This window comes from Pleuronectes platessa, chromosome 1 (genome assembly GCF_947347685.1).
Source record: "Pleuronectes platessa chromosome 1, fPlePla1.1, whole genome shotgun sequence".
In the NCBI taxonomy this organism is placed as follows: Eukaryota; Metazoa; Chordata; class Actinopteri; order Pleuronectiformes; family Pleuronectidae; genus Pleuronectes; species Pleuronectes platessa.
This window is the reverse complement of record NC_070626.1, coordinates 27661617-27682377: the sequence shown is the minus strand read 5'-3', so window position 1 is coordinate 27682377 and position 20761 is coordinate 27661617. Positions and strand designations below refer to the sequence as shown.

Below are 20761 nucleotides of genomic sequence, written 5' to 3'. Positions count from 1 at the left end.
CATCAAAGACAAATGCTTTGATGCGATGGCTGCAAGTAAAACAAGAACTGAAACCTGAATGTTAAAACGCTGCGCTGACGTGCAGGGAAGCTGAAAGGTTGAGGTAGAGGGAGGATTAAAGAAAACGTGTTGCCAGTGTTTAGAATGAGAGACATGCTGCTGTGGGGCTGTTATTGCTCTTCCACCACCGTGCATGTGCGTGTGTGTGTGTGTGTGTGTGTGTGTGTGCATAAACAATAGGGGAGATGCTTATCACTGACCTTGGAGCACAAAGTTATTGTGCAGCTCGGAAGAACGCGCACACACACACACACACACACACACAGCATCATTCTCCAATACGGCAGAATGCAGGATGCAGTCAGTTGAACAAAAGGCAATTCTGTAATACCACACATCAACAGGAACAGCGGGGGGGGCTCTGCTCCAACACGGCAAGCTTTTTATTTTTTTTAATCATCAATCAACCCTCATCAGACTCAACTCAGCAAGTCGAATGAAACCATGCATGTTCACGTGCACGCTCACTCAAACATACATGCACACCGTGAGTCAGACACCGCCACAGCTCGGATCCACCAATCAAATCAATCGTGGTCGCGGCGCTGGCAGGGTGTGGAGAAGGGGGGGGGGGGGGGGGGGGGGTCTGAACAGCCTCCCCGGGGCCGTCGCACACAGAGTTCAGGGCAGCCGAGTCAGAGGAGGCTCCGCACACATGCGCTCTTGAACACTTTATCGCACCCTCCGTTTTTCACACTTGGCTCCTGCTCACACAAGCATGGCCTGCATCGCACATGTCAGGCCCCTGCACATAAAGAGAGCCTGTGTTCAAGCAGGCCTGAACAGGCTCCGGCAGCTCCCCCCCCCCCCCCCCACAGGCTTCATTCCAGATGAAGAACACGTACGGAGCCCCATTCTTTTATTTTCCATCTCTGAAATGCAAAGCAACACTTGGCAAACACCACCACACCCCCCCTGTCTGTCCTCACGCGGCTGCTCTGAGTGACACCGAGTGTGGGATACACACAGTCGGTCTAATTAAACGCAACAAAATAAATGCAAATGATCTTTTCATTTAGTGTTGTTGAGGGAGATGTGGACATTCCTGCGTCAAAACCCTTTGTTTGCTCTTAAAGAATAATATTAATGAATAGACCATAATTGAGGGAAACATGGTACTGGGGAAAAAAAGACCAAAAAGACATTTGGGAGAAAGGGAAATGACCCAGTCAGCTGGAAGAGAGAGCGTGATGTATGAACTAAGTGGAAGTGGAGAGAAATGCTTTTCAAGGTGTGTGTGTGTCCCCCCCCCCCCCCTCACACCTTGAGCTCTGCCCGGTTCTGTGCTCGCCCACCTCTCGCTGCCCCTGTATAACAATGCTCGTGTGGAAACCTGCTCAGATGGTGTGAAAATGTCAATCCATAAATAAAGTGAAGCATGAACCACAGAGGTGCTCACCAGCTGAGCACTCTGCACTGCTCCTCGGTCAGGGCAGGGGGAGCTTCTCCTCCAGGGCGGAATACGCAATGAAACCCTCACGGTTGCACCAGATTCCTGCTTCCTCAGCACCAGGCCAGAGGAGTCAAATATGCATTTCAAACATATTTTTATTTACATCGTAAGAAGCAGAATGAAATGCTTTTTTCTGTCAACGTGGAATTACCGACGTCATCCACAAAATAAAGCATCTTTCACAGAGCATCCCGTAGAGAATTATGATATTCTCCTCATCATCTGAGCTGAAGACTGAGGGCTCATGAGAAACATCGATATCAGAATGATTTTCTCTGAAGCCGTTCTCTCTTTAAAAAAAAAAAAAAAAATCCTTTCAGAGACCAGGAGTCAAGTGGCCTTGAATATCAACGGCCGACTCGAGCTGCACCGTGTCAATCTGCCGTAAAAAAAAAAAAAACTGGATCCATTTTTTTGCTGCCCACTCGTTGTGCCTGATGAATACAGAGGTGCATTTGAAAAGATATCCCTCTGGCACGGGGAGCCACACACACACACACACAAAAAAAAGAGAAACCTGTGGGAGTCAACTCTCTTTCAGGATTCAAAAGGCCTATGAAGGACTTTGAAATATGAGGGAAATTCTTTATTGAAAACCCCCAACAAACTGCCTCACTCTGACGGGTGCTGGGAGATGAAAGGACCACGTGGATGAGCACACTGGTCCGTAACAGCACAGTGTTACTATCTGCACGAGCACCAGGACAGAGATGTGGACAGTGAATGCCAATGAGGGAGGGGGGGGGGCTGGTAGGCAAAGTTCGTCTTGCCTCCTTTTTTTTTTATGCAGATTAAAAGAAACTGCAAGAGCAAAGGATTGTCTGCGAGAGAAACTTCTCAGGTGGTAAAACCTCCCGACACAAAGCAGCTGCTTTATGGATTAAGTGTGAACCCTGCACTGCACACGCACCCTGAGAGGAGGACATAAAGAGAGCACACGCCTCACCCCCTCAGGGTCAGACTGACTAATGCAGTTTGGATTGTGGAACAGAGAATCATCCGTTTCCCTGTTGACATTATGAGATTGAACGTTTTCCCGTGGAAATGCACCAACAAAGACAAAACTAAATTGGCAAATGCTCGTGTAAAAATGGAGCCTGCGTTTCCTTTTTAGCGATTATTGGCATTCCGGCACGAAACCCCACTTACACACCAGCCCACATTTAAATAAACCCAAAGTTCAGCGTAAAGTCAAAATGGTGGAAGTCGCTTGTAAAGATTCTGAGCGCTGCAGTGGAAACTAGTCTCCTTCAGATCGTCTGTTCCAGCCTTATGGTCTTTAGGAAAAGAAAAGAAACTGCAGAGCGTCTCCAGTTTTCTGCCAAATCACAAGAACACGGGCAACGTTCCCATGAAACTGTGCCTGAAAAACCAGAATCAAGGCCGTGGAGAGGAAAGTCTGTGGAAGGATTCAGGTTTGAATCAACAATCAAGTCTCGTCGCTTATAGCTTGATTTTATAAGTATTTTTGCAGATTATGCATGAGTGAGTAGTTTGTAATTCTGACATCTTACACCAAGGTGAGGTGATTGTTAATAAAGATAATTTACTCCATCAAGTTACTCTATCTTGTGCCGATGAAGCCATTTGGAGCCAGATCAAAATTATTTTGACGTGTACTTTGACCTTTTGGTTTGGTCCATGTCCCATCCACTACCATGGATGAGACAGGGTTCACACTGCAGCCAGCCACTCAGGAGGCTTCACTCTTTCGAAGCTGTCATGTTGTTGTTTTTTTTTTTACTGCATGATTAACTGCATCACTTTGAGGAACAAATTAGGAATGAGTCAGGTTTGACATGGATTTGAAGCTGTTGAGGGGGAAACTGAAAATGTGATGACTTCTTAATTATGCCAACTCACATGCACAAGTACATATTTAAGAAAAGATGGTTTGCAAGAAATCTATAAAAGCCAAAACACTCTGAGCTGATTAGCATGTCGCTCTAGTTTCCAAACTCTCATTCTACCCTGTGATTTTGTCTTTTGGGTCTGAAGTGAAATCGAGAGCGTTTAAAAGGGAAGTCTCCGAGGTTTTGTGGAAAGACTCCAGCAGCGAGGAATCAGGTGCCTCACACATATTGGAAGATGCACCGAGTACAGCTGGAGAATAGAGGTTCAGGTGGGGTGGGGGGGGGCAGACGAGGAGTTAGGGAAGTCATTATTCACACAGAGTTTATCTTCATCTGCTGACTGCCGCAGTCAATTATCACTCTCATTAGGACCCAGTAATTGCACCAGCCAGAGCGCGGTGCGGCAGCGGGGCCGAGGATGGTCCGAGTTCAATTGCACCGTCCACTTTGATGTGGAATTCTAAATCACTGCTTCGTTTTTTTTTTGGGTGAATAAAAAATATCTGCTGGTATTTGGACGCTTTTCAAAACACTCTCCGAGCAGCAGAGCACAATCTGGCACGGACACAGAAACAAACTCCATCAGAATGTTTAAAAACTCGGAGGATGTGTTTTCCAGAACATGAGGCAGTGTTCATTTAATGAGGAATTTGTATTTACTTAACGAGGTCTTCATGACAAAGCTGTCGGTGGAACCTGTAACTGTTTCCTGGCAGACACACAAACACACACACACACATCCTTTCTTACCAATACACAACCTAAGAATCTTTGTTTATTGCTGGTGTGAATGGGTCAACGTGGGTAATGTGGCCCTGGTCCCAGCCTCGCTCACAACTTGAGTTTGTATCTGATATAGAGATGTTCCAATACCGATATCTTTTATTATATAGGTAGATACCAAACAGATACCAGTGCATTGAAAAAATCAGGTATCAGTATTATCGCTAGTCTGACACGGCTTGGCCTGTTGTCGATGTTTAAGGTTGAACACTGCTCTCTTTAATTAAAGGCTCAGTGTGTACAATTTAGTGACATCTAGTGGTAAAGTTGTATATTGCAGCTGAATACCCCTCACCTCCCCCTCCTCCTCCTCCTCCCTTTCCCAGCATGACAGAGAAGCTGTGGTAGCATCCATTTAGATAAAACACACAAGGAAAGAACCACACTAGGATTATTTTATATCCATATTTACATGGATGCTGGTATTAATGTCAAACATAACCTCATCACTTGCTGGGCTCCAGTGTTACAGAGGCAATGAAACCAGCAGCTCGTGTTGCATCTGGTTTCCTCTGTACAACACAACCTCGCGTTTGTGGCTCAACTTTTAATTTACAACCAGAAAAGGGCCCTTTTGTTGAAAGATGACATGTCACATACAGTGGAGGGAATTCCATAGACATTCGAAAAAGACAATTAAACGCATGGGTGTGCATTCCCACGCACACACAGAAACACACACCAGGGGCTGAGGTGTCTGGAGAGCAGAGATAGGGGCCGTCTCCATCAGCCTCTCCACCTACCCAGAGGACCTAATCAGTCAGTGAATACACGCAAAATGGAGGCTGTCATCCACCTCCAGCCCGACAGACTCCCTGTCGACAATTTTCTCCCGCCGAGAGAGAGAGAGAGAGAGAGAGAGAGAGAGAGAGAGAGAGAGAGAGAGAGAGAGAGAGAGAGAGAGAGAGAGAGAGAGAAAAAGATGGATCTTTCTCCACAGCTTCATCCGCAGCCGAGATTCCCCCACATCATATTTCCTCAGCCGCTGCGTTTGCGAGTCCTGCTTCTCTGTCTTCTTTACACTTTCATCTTTGCGCTCGGCTATAACACTTCAAATACTGTTTTATTCTGCTTCCTCCTCCTCCTGTTTTTTTTTAAAGAAAAGCGTTTAAGTTCTTTTCCGTATTTCAAAACCTGTGCTCCAAGGTTGGTTTTCATTTTTCAGCTCAAAATATGATGAATGCGCCCGAGTGGAGGGGTTGAACCAGCCTCCGCTCCCTGTCCGGTGGCTTCCATCCCTCCTCACATGTACCAGAGACAGATGGAAATCAAGGTAATGGAAAACCACTGCGACCCCGACCCTGCATCCGGGTCAGAGCCATTCGTCACGGCACTGACCCGGGCACTCAGCAGCAAGGCAGCACATAATTGGTCATAAGGGTGTGCACCTGGACATGAGTGCTCCTACATGGGCTTTCCTGAGGCATTAGTTGCACCAAGGTCCATATTAGAAACGTTAAAAAAAACACTGAAACATGAGCAGGTCTGGTTTCTTTTTTCCTGTTTCACATTTTCTAAACAACAAAAAATGTGTATAACGACAAACATCTGGTGACAAAAGAGATAAACTATTACTCTGCTTGGTCTCAGGGAGTCAAACCTTCAGTCATCACCTGCTTTGCACTATCACTTATATTGTTTAGTATTAATTCAAACAATCAGGTATATTCAGAAGGCTAATATTTAGGAGTGTGTACAATTTGGTGCAGACACAATTGCTGCATATCTCATACAATTATTTGTTGCAAAAGTTAAGTGTATTTCTCTAGTTCATGGTCTAGAGTAATATATATGTTTGGAATCCACTGCTGATGATTATGACAATAAATAATGTAATTGTTATCAGACCACTTCTTTCTACAATGAGAACTAGTCGGTCATGTGTAGGGTTGTCGGCCTTGGGCGGAGGTGTACCCTCCACTGAGTGTGGCTCCTTGTAGTTTCTGCTGTCAGACAACTACACAACTACAATGTGGTGATTTATTCACGGCTGATCAGTGGGATCTGTTTTCCAAGTTTGGGAAGAAACGCTTTGACGCTGCAGAAAGACGTCTGATCAAATAACCAATTTCTGCTCGTGCAGATCAGAGACACCTGTATAATGTGACGGGCTGTACGGGCGTTTGAAATACAGTGAGGCAACATACGACTGGAGAGGAATGTTTCATTACAGCAAAAGGGTTTGTGGTTGTGTAAAATGTTTCCAGCTTCCCACACAACGTATAGTCAAGGCTCACGTGCACACGCACACATCTAAAGATTACATTTCTAAGAGGAAAAGAGTTTTTTTCTTTCAGTGGTTTCCTTTGAGAATGTTGTTTTTTGTTGTTTTTGAGATTTATTACTGTTTGTTTGCCATTTTTCTGCTTTATGGGTTCAGTGCAGCGACTGTGGAACTGCAAAATGAGTGTGTATGTGTGTGTGTGTGTGTGTGTAGTGTGGGTCCGCCACTGGGCATGTTGGAGCAGCAGAGAGGTGGAGGACTGAAGGGATAATAAAGAGAAAATGGAGGACAGAGAGGTAGTAAAGCAGGTAAAAGGGAAAGGACAGGAGGTTGATTAAGCTGGAGGAAGGAGGGAGAGAGTCAGAAGAAAGAGGAGAGAGAGAGCAAGAGAGCGAGAGAAATGAAAGGGAGACAGAGAAGCAGTGTGAAGAAAGGATGCAGTGAAATGATCAGGATGGACTGATGGAGCCGTGTGATCAGCTCAGTCTCTCCAGGCTCATGAGGACAAGTGTTTGTGAACGTTGAGACATCATCAGATTGGTTTTATCTCCGTGTGGAGCTGGGACCAGATCGGCCTCGGAGATAACTGCCTTTGTTTGGCCTTTGTTGTGCGTGTGTGTGCGTGTGTGTGCGTGTGTGTGCGTGTGTGCTTGTTATAATCAGGTAGAGTTTCGGAGATGCAACAGTTTAGCTGATACAACGATCACAGGCATTTATCTTAATAATAAGAAAATCATTTTAATAAGCTAAAATGAGAAGCAAAGTGGTCTTTGGTCTTTTCTCATATAAGAAGATTTAATGATTTTCCTTGTCTTTCATATCCAACACAAAGTCCCTGCACCGGTTGCCTGTCAGATTCCATATTGATTTTAACACAAACACTGCACCAGTGAACACGTCACATGCACAGCACTGCTTTGAAATATCTCTTTAGTCAGGCTTTTGAATAAATATGGTTTTATGGAGATTAATATATTTCAATTACATTTAATCCATCCATTTATATGGTTACTTTAAGTTTGTATTCAATTTATTGAGCTTTTTTGCATTTATTGTACCTTTTTTAAATAGTTTTTATTGTTATTGTAGCTTTTAAAATCTATATTTCATTATCAGCATTTTCATTTGTTTTGTTATCTTGGCTCATCAGTCAATTCTGAAGCTCGTGGACTGTGAATTACAGCTGCGTATGGAATATTAGACTTCATACTGTAAGTATTCATGTTTGCAGTATCCCATGTGGAGTCAGGCTAAAGGAATCACACAAACAGTTTAAAGGCATTTGCAGTGAGTCTTGCTAACCATGGTAATCTCAGTGCATGTGCATTATTGTTACGTTTTATACAAAGTGAATGTCTTCATCCACTTTATGTTGTCAAAACACATTATTACCCAATGTGAAGAGATGCCTTCTTAATTAATCAACTGTGTGTCCAACAAAGCGTCTGCTGAAACACCACAGACGAGTTCCACTGCAACAGTGACGCAATCTGCATCCCCCCCCCCCCCTCCAAATAAAAAAAACATATTCAAATACATCAAAAAAAGGGATTAAAGAATCTGCCAACAGCCCTAAATCCTACAAAGTGTGTCAGACTCTATCAAAGGATGAGCACGCTTAAATATGAAGCAACCCACATGACACATGGTGAGTGTTGGTGTTCATTTTATAATTTCCATTAGTGCGGAGGGGGGGGGGGGGGGAATTAGATTTCAGTCTAACACCAAATCAAAGCTAAGTAATAAGCTTTGAGACGAATTGTAATTTGTGAATATGGGCTATACAAATAAAATTTGATTGATTGATAATAGGTGGTTTTACTCATCTTCATATTCCACAGTATTGTAGGAGGAGAGGGGGAAACCCCAAAAAAAACAATAAGTCAATATGATGGAATAGAGAAGAGCCTCATCTACGTTGGGGGGGGGGGGGACGACAAGAGATGGAGAGATTGAAATGAATCCTCAGTTTTCTCGTTTGGAGGATTCCCCTTTAAGTGGCGATGGAGGTGGAGTTCACCGCGGAGCGATGGTGAAGGAGGGCTGAGCTCCAGAGCAGCCGACGGTTCAGATGGGAGTTCTCATTTCTCACGTCTCGCTCTGCGTCCTGGCCATCGCCGCTCTATACCGCTCTATACTGCTCGCTCGCTCCCTCGCTCCCTGCCCTGTAATTTTTCTCCCTCTCCTTTTCTCTTACAGAGACGCATGCTGAATACATAAGACCAGGACGACAAGGCCAACCTCCCTGCCCCCCCACCTCTCTCTCCCTCCCTCCCACTCCCTCTCTCTCCCTCTCCAGGCTGCTCTTGTTTCCTGCGTATCTGACTCTGCACATACACACAGAGGCTAAAAACTGACGGGATGACAAAGCAAGAGCAGAGAAGAAACACAAAGCCAATGAATAGGACTTCAAAGATGAGCAATATTTGTCCTGACAACCAGAATACCTTATTCTGACGAAAGCTGCAGTATAAAGTGTATTTATATGAGCACAGCCCGACCAATATGGATTTTTGAGGGTAGACGCTGATACGGAGTAAAACATTTTAGATGCCGATAACTGTAAATAAACAGAAACATGAAATCAAAAAAATGGAGAAAAATAAACATAATAATTTTAAATGTGCACATCTGTTACTGATTGTTTATCCTGTAAAATAACATTTAAATATCAGCAACAATTAACTCCGATATCAATATGTCTGTGATATTATTCGTTAACAGATTTTATTGGCTCCCGACAGATCGATCGAGCATCACTGAGCATAACAAATGTTATATTAATCACATTACGTTGAAAGTTGAGGGAAATCTATTATTTCAAAAATCATTCCATACTTAGAAATGTGATTTACTTGATAATTTAGATCTTCACAAGTCACACAACATTATCGTGCTTCTCCAAAGTGTTACAGTTAAATTATAATTCAAATCAAACAGATCAGTGCAAAGAAAAAACTGAACTTGACATTTTACAAAAGCCATAAATATTCTGTCTATTCTCTCCTGTAAAAAAAAAAGCATAAACGCCAGGAAGATATGAATATTCACATCTCGTAGTGATTTGCATTTAACCCGATGTAGTGAAAAGGAATCTTTCGAACATAAGAGTACTTAACTATATATCTTACATATCTTAGTGTGTTACCTAGTAACAGAATAAGAATAAAACATATGAGTTGGTGGCTTCATGGATCCTCAAGCTCCCTGAATCGTGTTTTTATGGCTTAAAGTGCTTTACCATCCAAGTCACATTCATCCATTCACACACACATTCACACACACATTCACACACACATTCACACGGCTCTTCTATCGCACATCACTCACTCTGACAGAACAGCCGTCAGGGGCAATTTGGAGTTCAGTGTATTGCCGAAGGAAACTTCAACTCTGCCTCTTGAGCCGAAGCCTCGAATACAAAAAGTACTTCTGTATCCTCACAATGGAAACGTTTACCTGATCCCTGTGATATCTGATGACATCTTACAATCTTACACATCTTGTGCTTATATATGTGAAGAGCGACAGAGAAACTTAGAGGGAGCAGGAGCCCGGTGAGACTCGGAGGTGAAGCTGGAGAGTGAACTGCCGCGCTGACGGTGGAGAGGTGCTTCCTTGAGAACAGTGAGCCGCACGTCTCAGAGCAATCAATCCCTGGTATTACCTCGGTGCTTGTCAGATGAGCTCGCCGCCACGCCAGCCACCCGTGACTCATTCCATCATTTCGTCTGAGAGGTCACGCCCACTCCGCCATCGCTCCTGGGTCTGATGGCGGCCTAATGGCCTGCTCCGTCTACACCGCAATTAACCTTTTTATTGGCCACCTGCCAGCCAGTCGGAGATACATCAGTGGTTGTGTGCCTGTGTGTGTGTGTGTGTGTGTGTGTGTCTGTGTGTTTAAACATAAATGCAATAGCTTAATGTGTCCAACATTTCTCCTTAAATAGATGAATAATGGTTGAAGCCTTTACGTCTATGAATTTCCATGAGAAAAGTGCTTGTGTGTGTGTGTGTGTGTGTGTGTGTGTGTGTGTGTGTGTGCTCCTTTAATAGATGATAGATTTCACCTGCTCCGCTCTTCAAGTAGGAATTGATTGAATCTCACATCCCATCATGGTTGACCCAGGTAGATCCCACTGGCTGTGAGGACGTCTGACAGCAGAACACAATCTCGGCAGCGCGACAATAAACAAGTCCCCGTCCTCATCACACGTCGATGCAGCCGAGGTGACGGATATTGATGAAGCGCAGGACATGTTGTCGACTGCCCTGCTGTTGTTCAACACACTTAAAGATGAGCACATGTGCCAGCACACCTGCATCTGCTCCTTCAGGCACAAACACCTGGGATTCTCCAGTTCGGTGACTGAGCACTGAGGTCGGGCGGAGTGAGAACAAGCTTTGACGACTTTGAAAATGTGTTTTTGGCTCGTTTTATACTGCTTATCCCCCAAAAAATGATCCTTGCATGAAAACTACGGTTTGATCCAAAGCATTGAACTTTGTTATCAGTTGCATCTTTAGTATTTACTGCAGGTGATGCAAGGACACAAGGATGCCTTTAGTTCAAAGTTCCTAATGATCAGTCTCTCAATGAGTCATCTCGGCTGGAAACATGGTGTCTAGGACAAGAGATTCTAAGGTTAAGTCCAAACTGAAGAAATCACTTTACACGTCCCGTCACACCGATTGAGTCTCTGAGTGTCGAAGGCCAAACTTTCACTATCTCTCCACCGGCCGTGTGTCGTCCTCAGTGTTGTGTAACTCAAAAAGCCCACGAAAACAAACTGAATCACAGCCGGACAGTGTAACTTCACACAGACACTCCGAGAGGCTTACACTGCACTATCCCATTGTCAACAAGAGGCCTCTCTCTCTCTCTCTTTCTCTCTCTCTCTCTCTCTCTCTCTCTCTCTCTCGTCCCTGTCTCAAAATCCATGAGAGCACTGTGGAGCAGAAAGCGCACACACAGTAAATGCATTCTGAGACTCCTCCGGCTGCAAATTGAATTTCAGGGCACAACTCGACTCCAAACACCAAATAATCCCACATCACTAGCTGTTCCCCAAAACTGAACAAGGTCACATTGTAGGACTGGTAATTTAAAAAAGGAAGGAGGGAAAAAGAAAAAGGACGCAGACCCGTTTACAAGCATTTATCCAGAAGGGCAACACATTCAGGCTCCGGGAAGGATGTATAGAGGAGAGCGAACAAATGGCTGAACGAGTCAAGGACAAACACGGCGAGGACAAATCTGGTGAATGGCTGGACTGTGTGTGGTCAGTGTGCAAAGCCGGGGACGTGGTTGAAGTGTGTTGAACATCAATAAGCTGAGAATCATCATCGTGGTCAAGTATACTGATTTTATACAACTAAAGGGGACGTTTGCTCCTCTAGACAATGTCTAGAAAAGCCCAAGGTTGCAGTACATGTACATGTGTAGAAGAAGCTTTTTTACTGTTCAGCTTCCGTCAAGCCAACAAACACCTGCTCTGCCTCCCAGCCAATCACATGCCAGAGTATGAGAAGGTGAAGTGTGCCTCTTGGTAACGAGACACTAACAGACTGTTTAATAAAGCAGAAGACGTGATACATCCCTAAAAAGACTTCAAAAGAAGGAAGATATCCATATTTGGATGATTTTACTTTGTTTTTTGTTCATGGAAAGAAGGTGGAGACACATTGTCCATCTTTATTTACATAATGAGCTGTATTGAAGACTTCTTTCCATCTGAAATAGCTTAGGTTCGTCTGAGAAGTCCCTAATTTATCACTAAAGTCACTAAAAGACACCTATGATAGAAATTGATTCAAAGATTTATTTTGAAAGAGCCAAAGCCAGTGGGGGAATCTCACAAAACTTCAGTCTGTCATGGAGTACTCCACTAAGCAGTAGTGCTACTTGATCATAAACTCAACAACACATTTGGGGATGTGGCTCTGACGTGTGGCCAAAAACAATCACTGAATTCGGGAGAAGAAATCACCTCAGAGAAATGGAAATCAAAGAAGGAAAAAATGTATACGGCACAAATGTACCTTCAAAGATCAATGTAAGGAAAAGAAGCAGCGAAAAAGACTGACAGAACGATGTGTGAGTTGCTCTTTGATGATGTGTGTCTAATCTACGTGGCACTCGTGCATTTCAAATACCACTTTTTATTTTTCCATTCATACCGTGACCTTCTTTTACACGCTTCCACGCGGGTGTATTCAATTACGGCGACTCAATGGGCCCAGATAAAGGTTGAGAGCTGAGAGGAGCTAATGGGGAGTTTGGTGAGGTCACTATCACACAGGGTTGTTTTCACGTATCAGCCACACACACTGTACACATCCACAAGGTCCTTGAGAGACGACTCGTCAGCCATCAGGTGGGTGCACGATGCCTTCGCTGGTGTACGTGCAGGAGTCATTTAAACTCTTGTGTAACTTTCAAAACAAGTTGCCACGCAATTATAATACAGAATATGTTAAAAACTAGGGACGGGAATCGGCAGGGACCTCCCGATACGATACAACCACGATACTTAGGTGGCGAAAAGATATGTGTTGTGATTCTGTGGGTATTGGGATTCAATATTACGATTTCTTGCAATTTTTTTTTTTTTTAAATACTGGACCATGGAAAACATTTGAATCATACCTTCAAATACAACACAGTCAAATTCATTTTTAAGTTTTATTTCAAGTATTAACATTAACTTAATGACTGCCCTATTATTGTAAAGTTCCTGTCAACTGCACAGGAACTGAAAGATTAAGAAATGTGTGCTACTTAGGCTACTTTTAAACAATAAATAAGTCAAATTAAAAATAATGAATAAAAGTTTACTTAAAATGCAAACTTTTAAATAAACAAAAAGTAGGCTATGCTTCACTGTTGTTTGCATGTAGGCTATGCAAAGCTAGTGCTTGGATATGTTTAGATCATTGTGCAAAAACAGGAGATGGTCAACATGCTCTGGGGTGAGGTTGTTCCTCCCCCCTATATATCGCCCCCCGTATAAAACCAATAAATATATGTTTTGAAAATTAAAAAAAAGAATCGCGATTCATACTGAATAGATTTTCCCCATCCCTAGTAAAAAACACATCAGTTGAATTAAGGTTGAATCCAGCAGAACGTACCTGCCACCGCGAGGCGCGCCGTGCGGCTGGAGATGGATCCCAGGTTGTCGATGGTGGCGACGCACTGGTAGGTTCCCTCGTCGGGCTTGTTGTGCTTGGAGTGGACCACGTGGTTGAAGAACAGGACGCCGTCGGGGGTGATGTGCCGCCTCTCGTCCGACACCAGGCTCATGAAGGTGCCGTCCTTCTTCCACTCGATGCGCGTGGGCGTGGCCGCGTCGCTGTGGGCCGAGCAGTTGAGCATGGCCGAGTTGCCCCGGATGGCCAGCGTGTCCTGGGGCTCCACCGTGAACCAGAAGGGGGAGAAGGGCTGCGCTGCTGAACCTGGGAGACAACAGAGGAGAGGGGGCGGAGGATGAGACACTGGTGTGACAGGACCTTGACCCGAGCAGCCGGGAGGAATACATCACATAGAAATCGTGTTAATGTCAAACAACTCGTTTATTCCATGTTCACAGCAGCTGATGCCAACGTTGATATCATTCATCTACTTGTAATACCAGCGTGTGTACTTTGTGGAATTCAAGTCTTGACTGTGTGTCTGATGCTTGCTGCACATTCTGGAATGTTAAGAGCTTAATCATGATATGAAGTGATGCATCACACCAAGGCAAGTGTGTGTAGCTGCTCAAACCGAAGAATACAAATTATAAAAAAAAATTGTGGTATTTGCCTTTATTCTACAGTTGTGGATTCAAGCATTCTGCCCCTCACACTTAAATTCCCAGGAAAACAGACGGTTATTCCTATTCTGCTACAACACGTGGGACCGTGAAGTCATGAACTTCAGTGGCACATTCAAATGCTCCCTCACAAAACTTGCTGCTGGCTGCAATGAAAGAACACTACAGGACACCGAGCGTCCCAAACACTCTGACTACACTGAAATGTCCCCTAAAGCAAAACGTCCTTTTTGTCCATTCTATCTTTTCAGCCACTGCGCCTCCTCCGCCAATCCCTGCGTCTCCGAGAGGCTTTTCATTACGCAAACCACAAACCCTGCTGGAATAAGACAAGAGGAACCGACATATTTAACCCAGGCTAGCTTCCCTGGCAAGTTCATATCACGTCTTGCTTGGAGTGAACGCCGTTGCCATTTCCTTTTTTTCCGCAAGCATAAACGGTAGCTGTGCGTTGACAGGGATAGTGCCCACGCCAGAGTAAGTGCAATTGCTTCGTATTTGTCCTCATCCATTATTCAAGCGCTCCCACCCTAAGAGTCGCACTGTGGTATTGTTTAGATAAATAACACCAATTATCAGTTCTGCAGGGAAAGGGAGAGCTGGAAAAAAATAATTAAGGGGGTGTGAAGGTGTTTTAATAATGCAGCGAACGGAGTGAAATAAGAGGCTGAATGTTAAATGCAGTTTAAAATATGCTTGCTCTCTTCCAAGAAAATGGCACGTCTCCAGGGGGGGGGGGGCGAGAGCAGAAAGAGACAGAAATAGAGGAAACAAGACAGAAGGGGAGAGAGAGGAAGACGCTATGTCAATGGTTCAGCTATTTAACTACTGGGAGGTAATTTCTCCACCTCACGGCTCCAAGTCCCTAGTGTGAGATCCAAAGAGAGAAGCTATGTAATGCACGGCCCATAATTCTGGCAACATGGCGGCTTGTCCTCTGTGCACCAAGTTCCCTTGAAAGGAAAAAACTATTACGGGAGAAACGCTGCAGAAAGTGACTGGATTTAATGCATATTTTCCACTTTCACAGCAGGGAAGGAATGAAATACAAGTTGTGCAATTGTCTCCAGACTTATTCCCTGATGGAGAAGACTAGAATAGAAAAAGAAGGATAAGTGCCCCCATTCAGTCTCAATGGTCAGAGCTGGGGTTTGGCCTCACATCTCTTTTTATCTTTCATCAGCAATGAAAAGACCAAATCCATTACGAGCAAAACCATGGAATTAAACGGAAAGAGGATTTTATTTTATTAAAAGAAGCTCAGTCCGAACCCCTTCTGCAAAAAAAGGAAAGTTTATTTAAAAGTTGTGTATTTTTTTAGAAGTTCATGGTTCCTGTCCATCATTTTTTTTAGAAAGACAGAAAATCTGATTCTGCAGGTTAGTCCTCTGACATTAATGAAAAAATAAACTTCGGAACAGGCCGAGAGAGAACCGAGAGCGGCACATCTCTCAATGTAAGCAAATAAAATGTTCATGATGCAAACTTTATTAGATCTGCTGACGCACAAGTGCTCAAACATGTAATATCTTATTTTAAATATCCCTTCAGGCAGAAGTGGACGTGAGACTCAAGTGAATAAACAGCAATAAGCAATAAAACATAACATCCGAGCCCAGAACCACACGTTTTATAACTCTGACTGAGCCGTGAGTAGCTCGCAGCAGTAAGTGGGTGGTTTTAAATAAGACTGAGGTAAGCAGCTGATTTCAGGAAATCCATAATTTCAGCCGTACGTGCAAACTGGGGCCGAATGTGACAAAACCAGCGAATGTGTTTTACTGATGGTGCACATGACAGATGGAGAGAGACCAGAGTGGAGTGGCAGCGGGGGGGGGGGGGGGGGGGGGGGGGGGGGGATTTGTCACTCCTGCAGACCAGAGGCACCATGGCATGCTTAATCATCTTTGCTTTACGCTGGTGAAACAGTGGGTGTGTGGACTGGGCAGCGCTTCCAGGCCCAAGTCTGAACCCTGTTTCCAGTTTAAAATAGGAACGTCTTCCGCCCACTCTCTGTCTGAGGACAACACTGAATGGGCTCGAAGGTCCTGCGTCAGCCAATCAAAGCCCAAACTGACGACTTTAACAGCTTTTTTTACCCCAGTTATCGGAGCGGTGGGGGGGGGGGGTCTTAGCTTCAACGCTACTGGCCGACAAAATGGCTAATCATCTGCTTTCAGTTGCACATATAACGTCCACTGTGAGGAGAGCAGGGCAGCGGAGGCAGAATGTTGTCAACTTGATTTCTTTTTCACAACATCCCCACATTATGCAGACGGGTAAACGCACACGCCAACGGAGAAGACAGCAAAACAATGATACAACTTCTTCAGGTCAAAGTCCAAACTCCAGGAAGGCTAGGATAAGGTAAAGTAGAACAATACAGTGGTGTGATCCCAGCTGGATTCACTACCAGCCAACCCAAATGTCCACATTGCTTGAATAATTTTTGTATTTAAATTTTTGTTTCATTTAGAGGAACCAGCAGTGAAATAAGCTTCACAATATAAATTCATGTGAACCTTGTCGCAAGGTCTAAGAATGTGCAAGATCCTTTTTATGAAGAATTCAGTCAAATAAATACTATTTTTATTTCTTGAATAGCTTCATAAGCTCAATATCGGAAATAACTAAGAAGACAAATAAAGGCTTATGAACTTTCAACAAGGTAAGAAGGAGCTGAAGTTCCGTCTCATAAAGTCGGTGTCTGCAGTTGATATTGGAACAATGAACAGACCAACTGTTTGTCAGGAAAGGGTGTGAGGACGATAATGAGCAAAGGCAAAGCAGGAGCGAGATAAGATTCAAATCTCAGCAGGAAACAAGGATCTTTATCGACTGCATCTGAAGGAGACATATTCTGCTGATATTTGAGTTAGTGTTGTTACCTGAAAAAGTTTACATTCAGAAAACATGTCACCTTCCTAAAAACCTCCTCAAAAGCTCCTCTTTTCAGCCTCGGCCTTCAGTCACTGGGTTTTCACTTCTGTCTCTTTAAGCCCAGACTGCTCTGATTGGCCAGTAGACCCACTCTGTTGTGATGGATCGTTAGGGGGCATGAAAGACTTGCCACTATGCGTGCATTATGCAAATGTTATATCAAAATGAAGCTGGAGAATTATTATTATAACGATTGACAAGATGCTTCATTAGCTTAAGGAGCAGCGTATTCTGTGGGGGTAGAGGAACTTGCCCTAGCATGGACTTCTTAACTTTACAGAAGTTTTACATACCAAGAAAAAACCTATATAAAACAAGATAGGAAAGCGAGATCGAAAAAACATAATAAGTCTCCTAAAGCATAATTTATGTATATACGTCATGAACAGAAGATGACTCTTGAACAATTCTGACTCTTGCACTGAACAGTTTTTTGTCAAGTGACACAAAGCACCACCAGAGTCAAATTAATTTATCTTGTAGTCTCAATGGTGAACACACAGATCCCTATGCCAGGATTAATTAGTGCTGAACCACTGCAGGCTTTAACAACACCGCTGCAGAGTTAAAGAAGGAAGGAGGTGTCAGAAACCACATTACAGTGAAGAGAGGTCTAATCCATTCAGGCCCTGCAGTGTGGGGCCCCCCCATTTGTCTTTGAGAAATAGGAACCTCCACACTGGGCAGCGAGAGAGCGGAGAGCAAGCGGCTAGAAAATGAGGTTGTCTGCTTGATAAGTATGAGCTGTTACTTCTGTCCCAAATCCACTTTGCTCAGCAGTCATAAAAGGTTTTTGGAGCCCAGTTTAAGGTGGTGCCCTGATATGCTGCCATGCTTGCTCGCTCGCTCCCAGTTGCTCCCTCACTCTCAGACGAGAGAGGGAATAGAGACATGGAGGCTAGTGCAGGATTTTCCCACCTTGATCCACTGCTAAAAGCAAGTTTCATACGTTCCAGGGCTTACTGTCAAGGTGAGGTGTGTGAAAATTCAGCTAATTTGTTCACAGGCTGTAGGTCACAACGCCGAGATCTCTTTGCCCGGGGGTTTGGGAAACCGTGAAAAGCAGATGTATCAGTCGGGCCAAGTCCAGAGCAGCCAGGAAATTCACTTTGCTGACAAGGATCACTGCCGGCTTCAGAACCCGGCTACGATTCTTGCAGTATAAATATTCCCAGAGAACAGAGATCCAGGTATTTCATTTGTTAAGAATACCTGTCGTGATGGCAGCTTTGCGTGTTTACCCTATATCAAACAAAGCCGGTATAATGCTGCACCCGTGAGTGAGTTTAGGTAGCATGCCTGAGTTTCATAGAAGATGTAACAAAACAGTGTTGTCTGTCCTGCCGTGCCTGATCTCCTCGATCTGGCTCTGGGAGAATAGAACCAACTACATTCCTGCCTACAGCCGGCTGTGTAAAAGCTGCTAATGTTAGGTGCAACACCCCAGAACAGCCAGTAAAGAAGAGTGAGTGGGAGCCTGCTCTCCACACAAAGACCCCCTGTTCTCTCCTATTCTACCCTTGCCTCAGCAGGAAGCCTCCTCCCTCACTGACTCGCCATCTGAGGGCAGCCATATTGACTACCCTCTTTATTGAGCTGCTCTTGAGACAGAGCAGACCTCTCTCAAAACCAATCACTTTCCAGCAACAGAGGCCCTTCTGTGGCTTGGACATCCTGAAGAGTAAACACACTCGATAGGCATTCACAACCGCTGCTCCATGGTAATCACAGGCTAAATAGAGAATATAGAAATCAATTATTGCTGTTGCGCGGATAGGAATATGATTTCCACACTGTGCGATGTATTCATGTCACTGGATCCCGGAGCTTTGTGGCCTTTATGTGGAAACAATAAGCCGACAGTACAAAAATCATTAAGAGCACATGGAGGGTAAATTGAAACCTTTCACACAGGTAAAAATAGAGACGGGGGACGGCTCCTTGTAATGAAGCTTGGGACTTAATTCACCGAGCTGCCGCCTCACCATTACCTCCATCCCTCTGCTGTTTGTCCTTCCACAGGGTTGTTTTAATGACACTAATGGAAACGGTTGTTTCTGCTTCCCTCCTACACCCCCCCCCCCCCCCTTCTCCTTCATCTTTATACCTCAATTCCCTCCTCCTCTGCAGACTCCCTCATCCACCTCCCATCTCTACAAACTCCCTCCTAAAACCCATCTGTCAAAAAAGAAACACCTCAGGGAAATAACAATTATCTAGAGACCAAATGTGGAGGGACTAGGTGTCTGGTGGGCTGCGGCTGACTTGCTTTATTTGAGGCATGTATCTGGGGAGAAAAGGGGGAAATTGTCCCCTTTTTTTTAAATCAAAGGACAAGTACAAATGTCCCTTGAAGGATTCGATTATGGAGTGCTTGCAAGTTAAGGCGAGTAGCTCACTTCCTTTCATTTTCTCAAAATTGACATTTGGACACTTGACTTGAAATCAATCAGAGCAGTGAAGATTTGAGTGGTGACAACAATTTCATTACCATAAGAGAGCAGAGAAAGGAGAAGGGGCCGGTTTCATTAAGATAGATGAATGTTTCCAAGCCTTAGAAAGACGTTTATCTCTTGGGACGCATTCTTAGAGGTTCGGACACTTGAGAAAAGACCCGGCTGGAGGACAAACACCGAAGGCAAAGTAAAGGCAAAACACCACAAGGACAAACTGAAGTAAAGGAGCCGCTGAGTGACACAGGAATTCATAGCTTTTTTGCTCCTTTTCCAATCTTGCACAGAAATTTGTCAAAGTGTTCTCATAAAAGCTAAATCCAGGAGCAATGCCGGGCATGCCTGAATTGGGGGGGGCTGTGATAAGGGAGACCACAACCCACCAGTTTCTGGTATTCTCAGTGTTCGCCGCCACAGCAGCTGATGAGAAGAGTTGAAGCCAAGCCATAAAGGGGATAGACAAAATGATTGGGGCGCCTAGCGCACACTGGCTGTCCTGCACTGGCACCCACTCAACTGGCAGATTAAAAAGAGGAAAGGATCCAATTTTTTTCAGCTCGCAGTCCCTCTGTCATCCTGTCTGCCATTGTTAAAACTCTGGAGGCCCGGAGAAAACATGACAGGGTCACAGGCAGAGCCGGGTCACTACCACAACAACCTCAGCTTCGGACGTACTGAATACTGTCAGAAAATGTCACTCTAATAAAACATATCAGTCGCCTTTTAATCAGATGAAGAAATGGATCCAACCCCAAATGATTGGCTGGTTTATAGGATTAGCAAAGCTTTGAGCGCAAGTGTCCGGCAAAGTATTAAATTTGAAAAAGACCCGTCCAATGTGCAAAATCTGACGGAGCGATTCTTATTCTCATTCCGTGCGAGTTCCTGCCCTCGTATTTCGGAATGGTCACAAGCAATATAAGAGTAATTAGTGAGCACCTAATCCCTCGTTCCCAATAACCACACGCACTGACCCACATTTCCTGTTCTGCAGCGGGAGGCTCAAGAAGACGCCTCACAGATGCCACTCACTGTCTCCATTGTCTTAGCTAGACGTCTGCATTGCTCTTCTCTTTTAACTGTTGCCCGGATAAAATATGTGATACACAAATTTGTGACCTTTTGTCAAAGTGTCATGGATTTCATGGACTACACAATGATCAAATAAATTGGTAGCC

General features: G+C 44.3%; 1 protein-coding gene across 1 annotated transcript in view; it reads right to left on the bottom strand.

Annotated features, from left to right (window-relative positions):
- The window catches only part of neo1a (neogenin 1a), a 161717-nt gene that overhangs the window by 91398 nt on the left and 49558 nt on the right, over positions 1-20761 (bottom strand). Inside the window, exon 2 of the mRNA XM_053418626.1 lies at positions 13508-13831. Coding sequence (XP_053274601.1) covers positions 13508-13831 — 324 coding nt within the window. The remainder of the gene's footprint in view (positions 1-13507; positions 13832-20761) is intronic.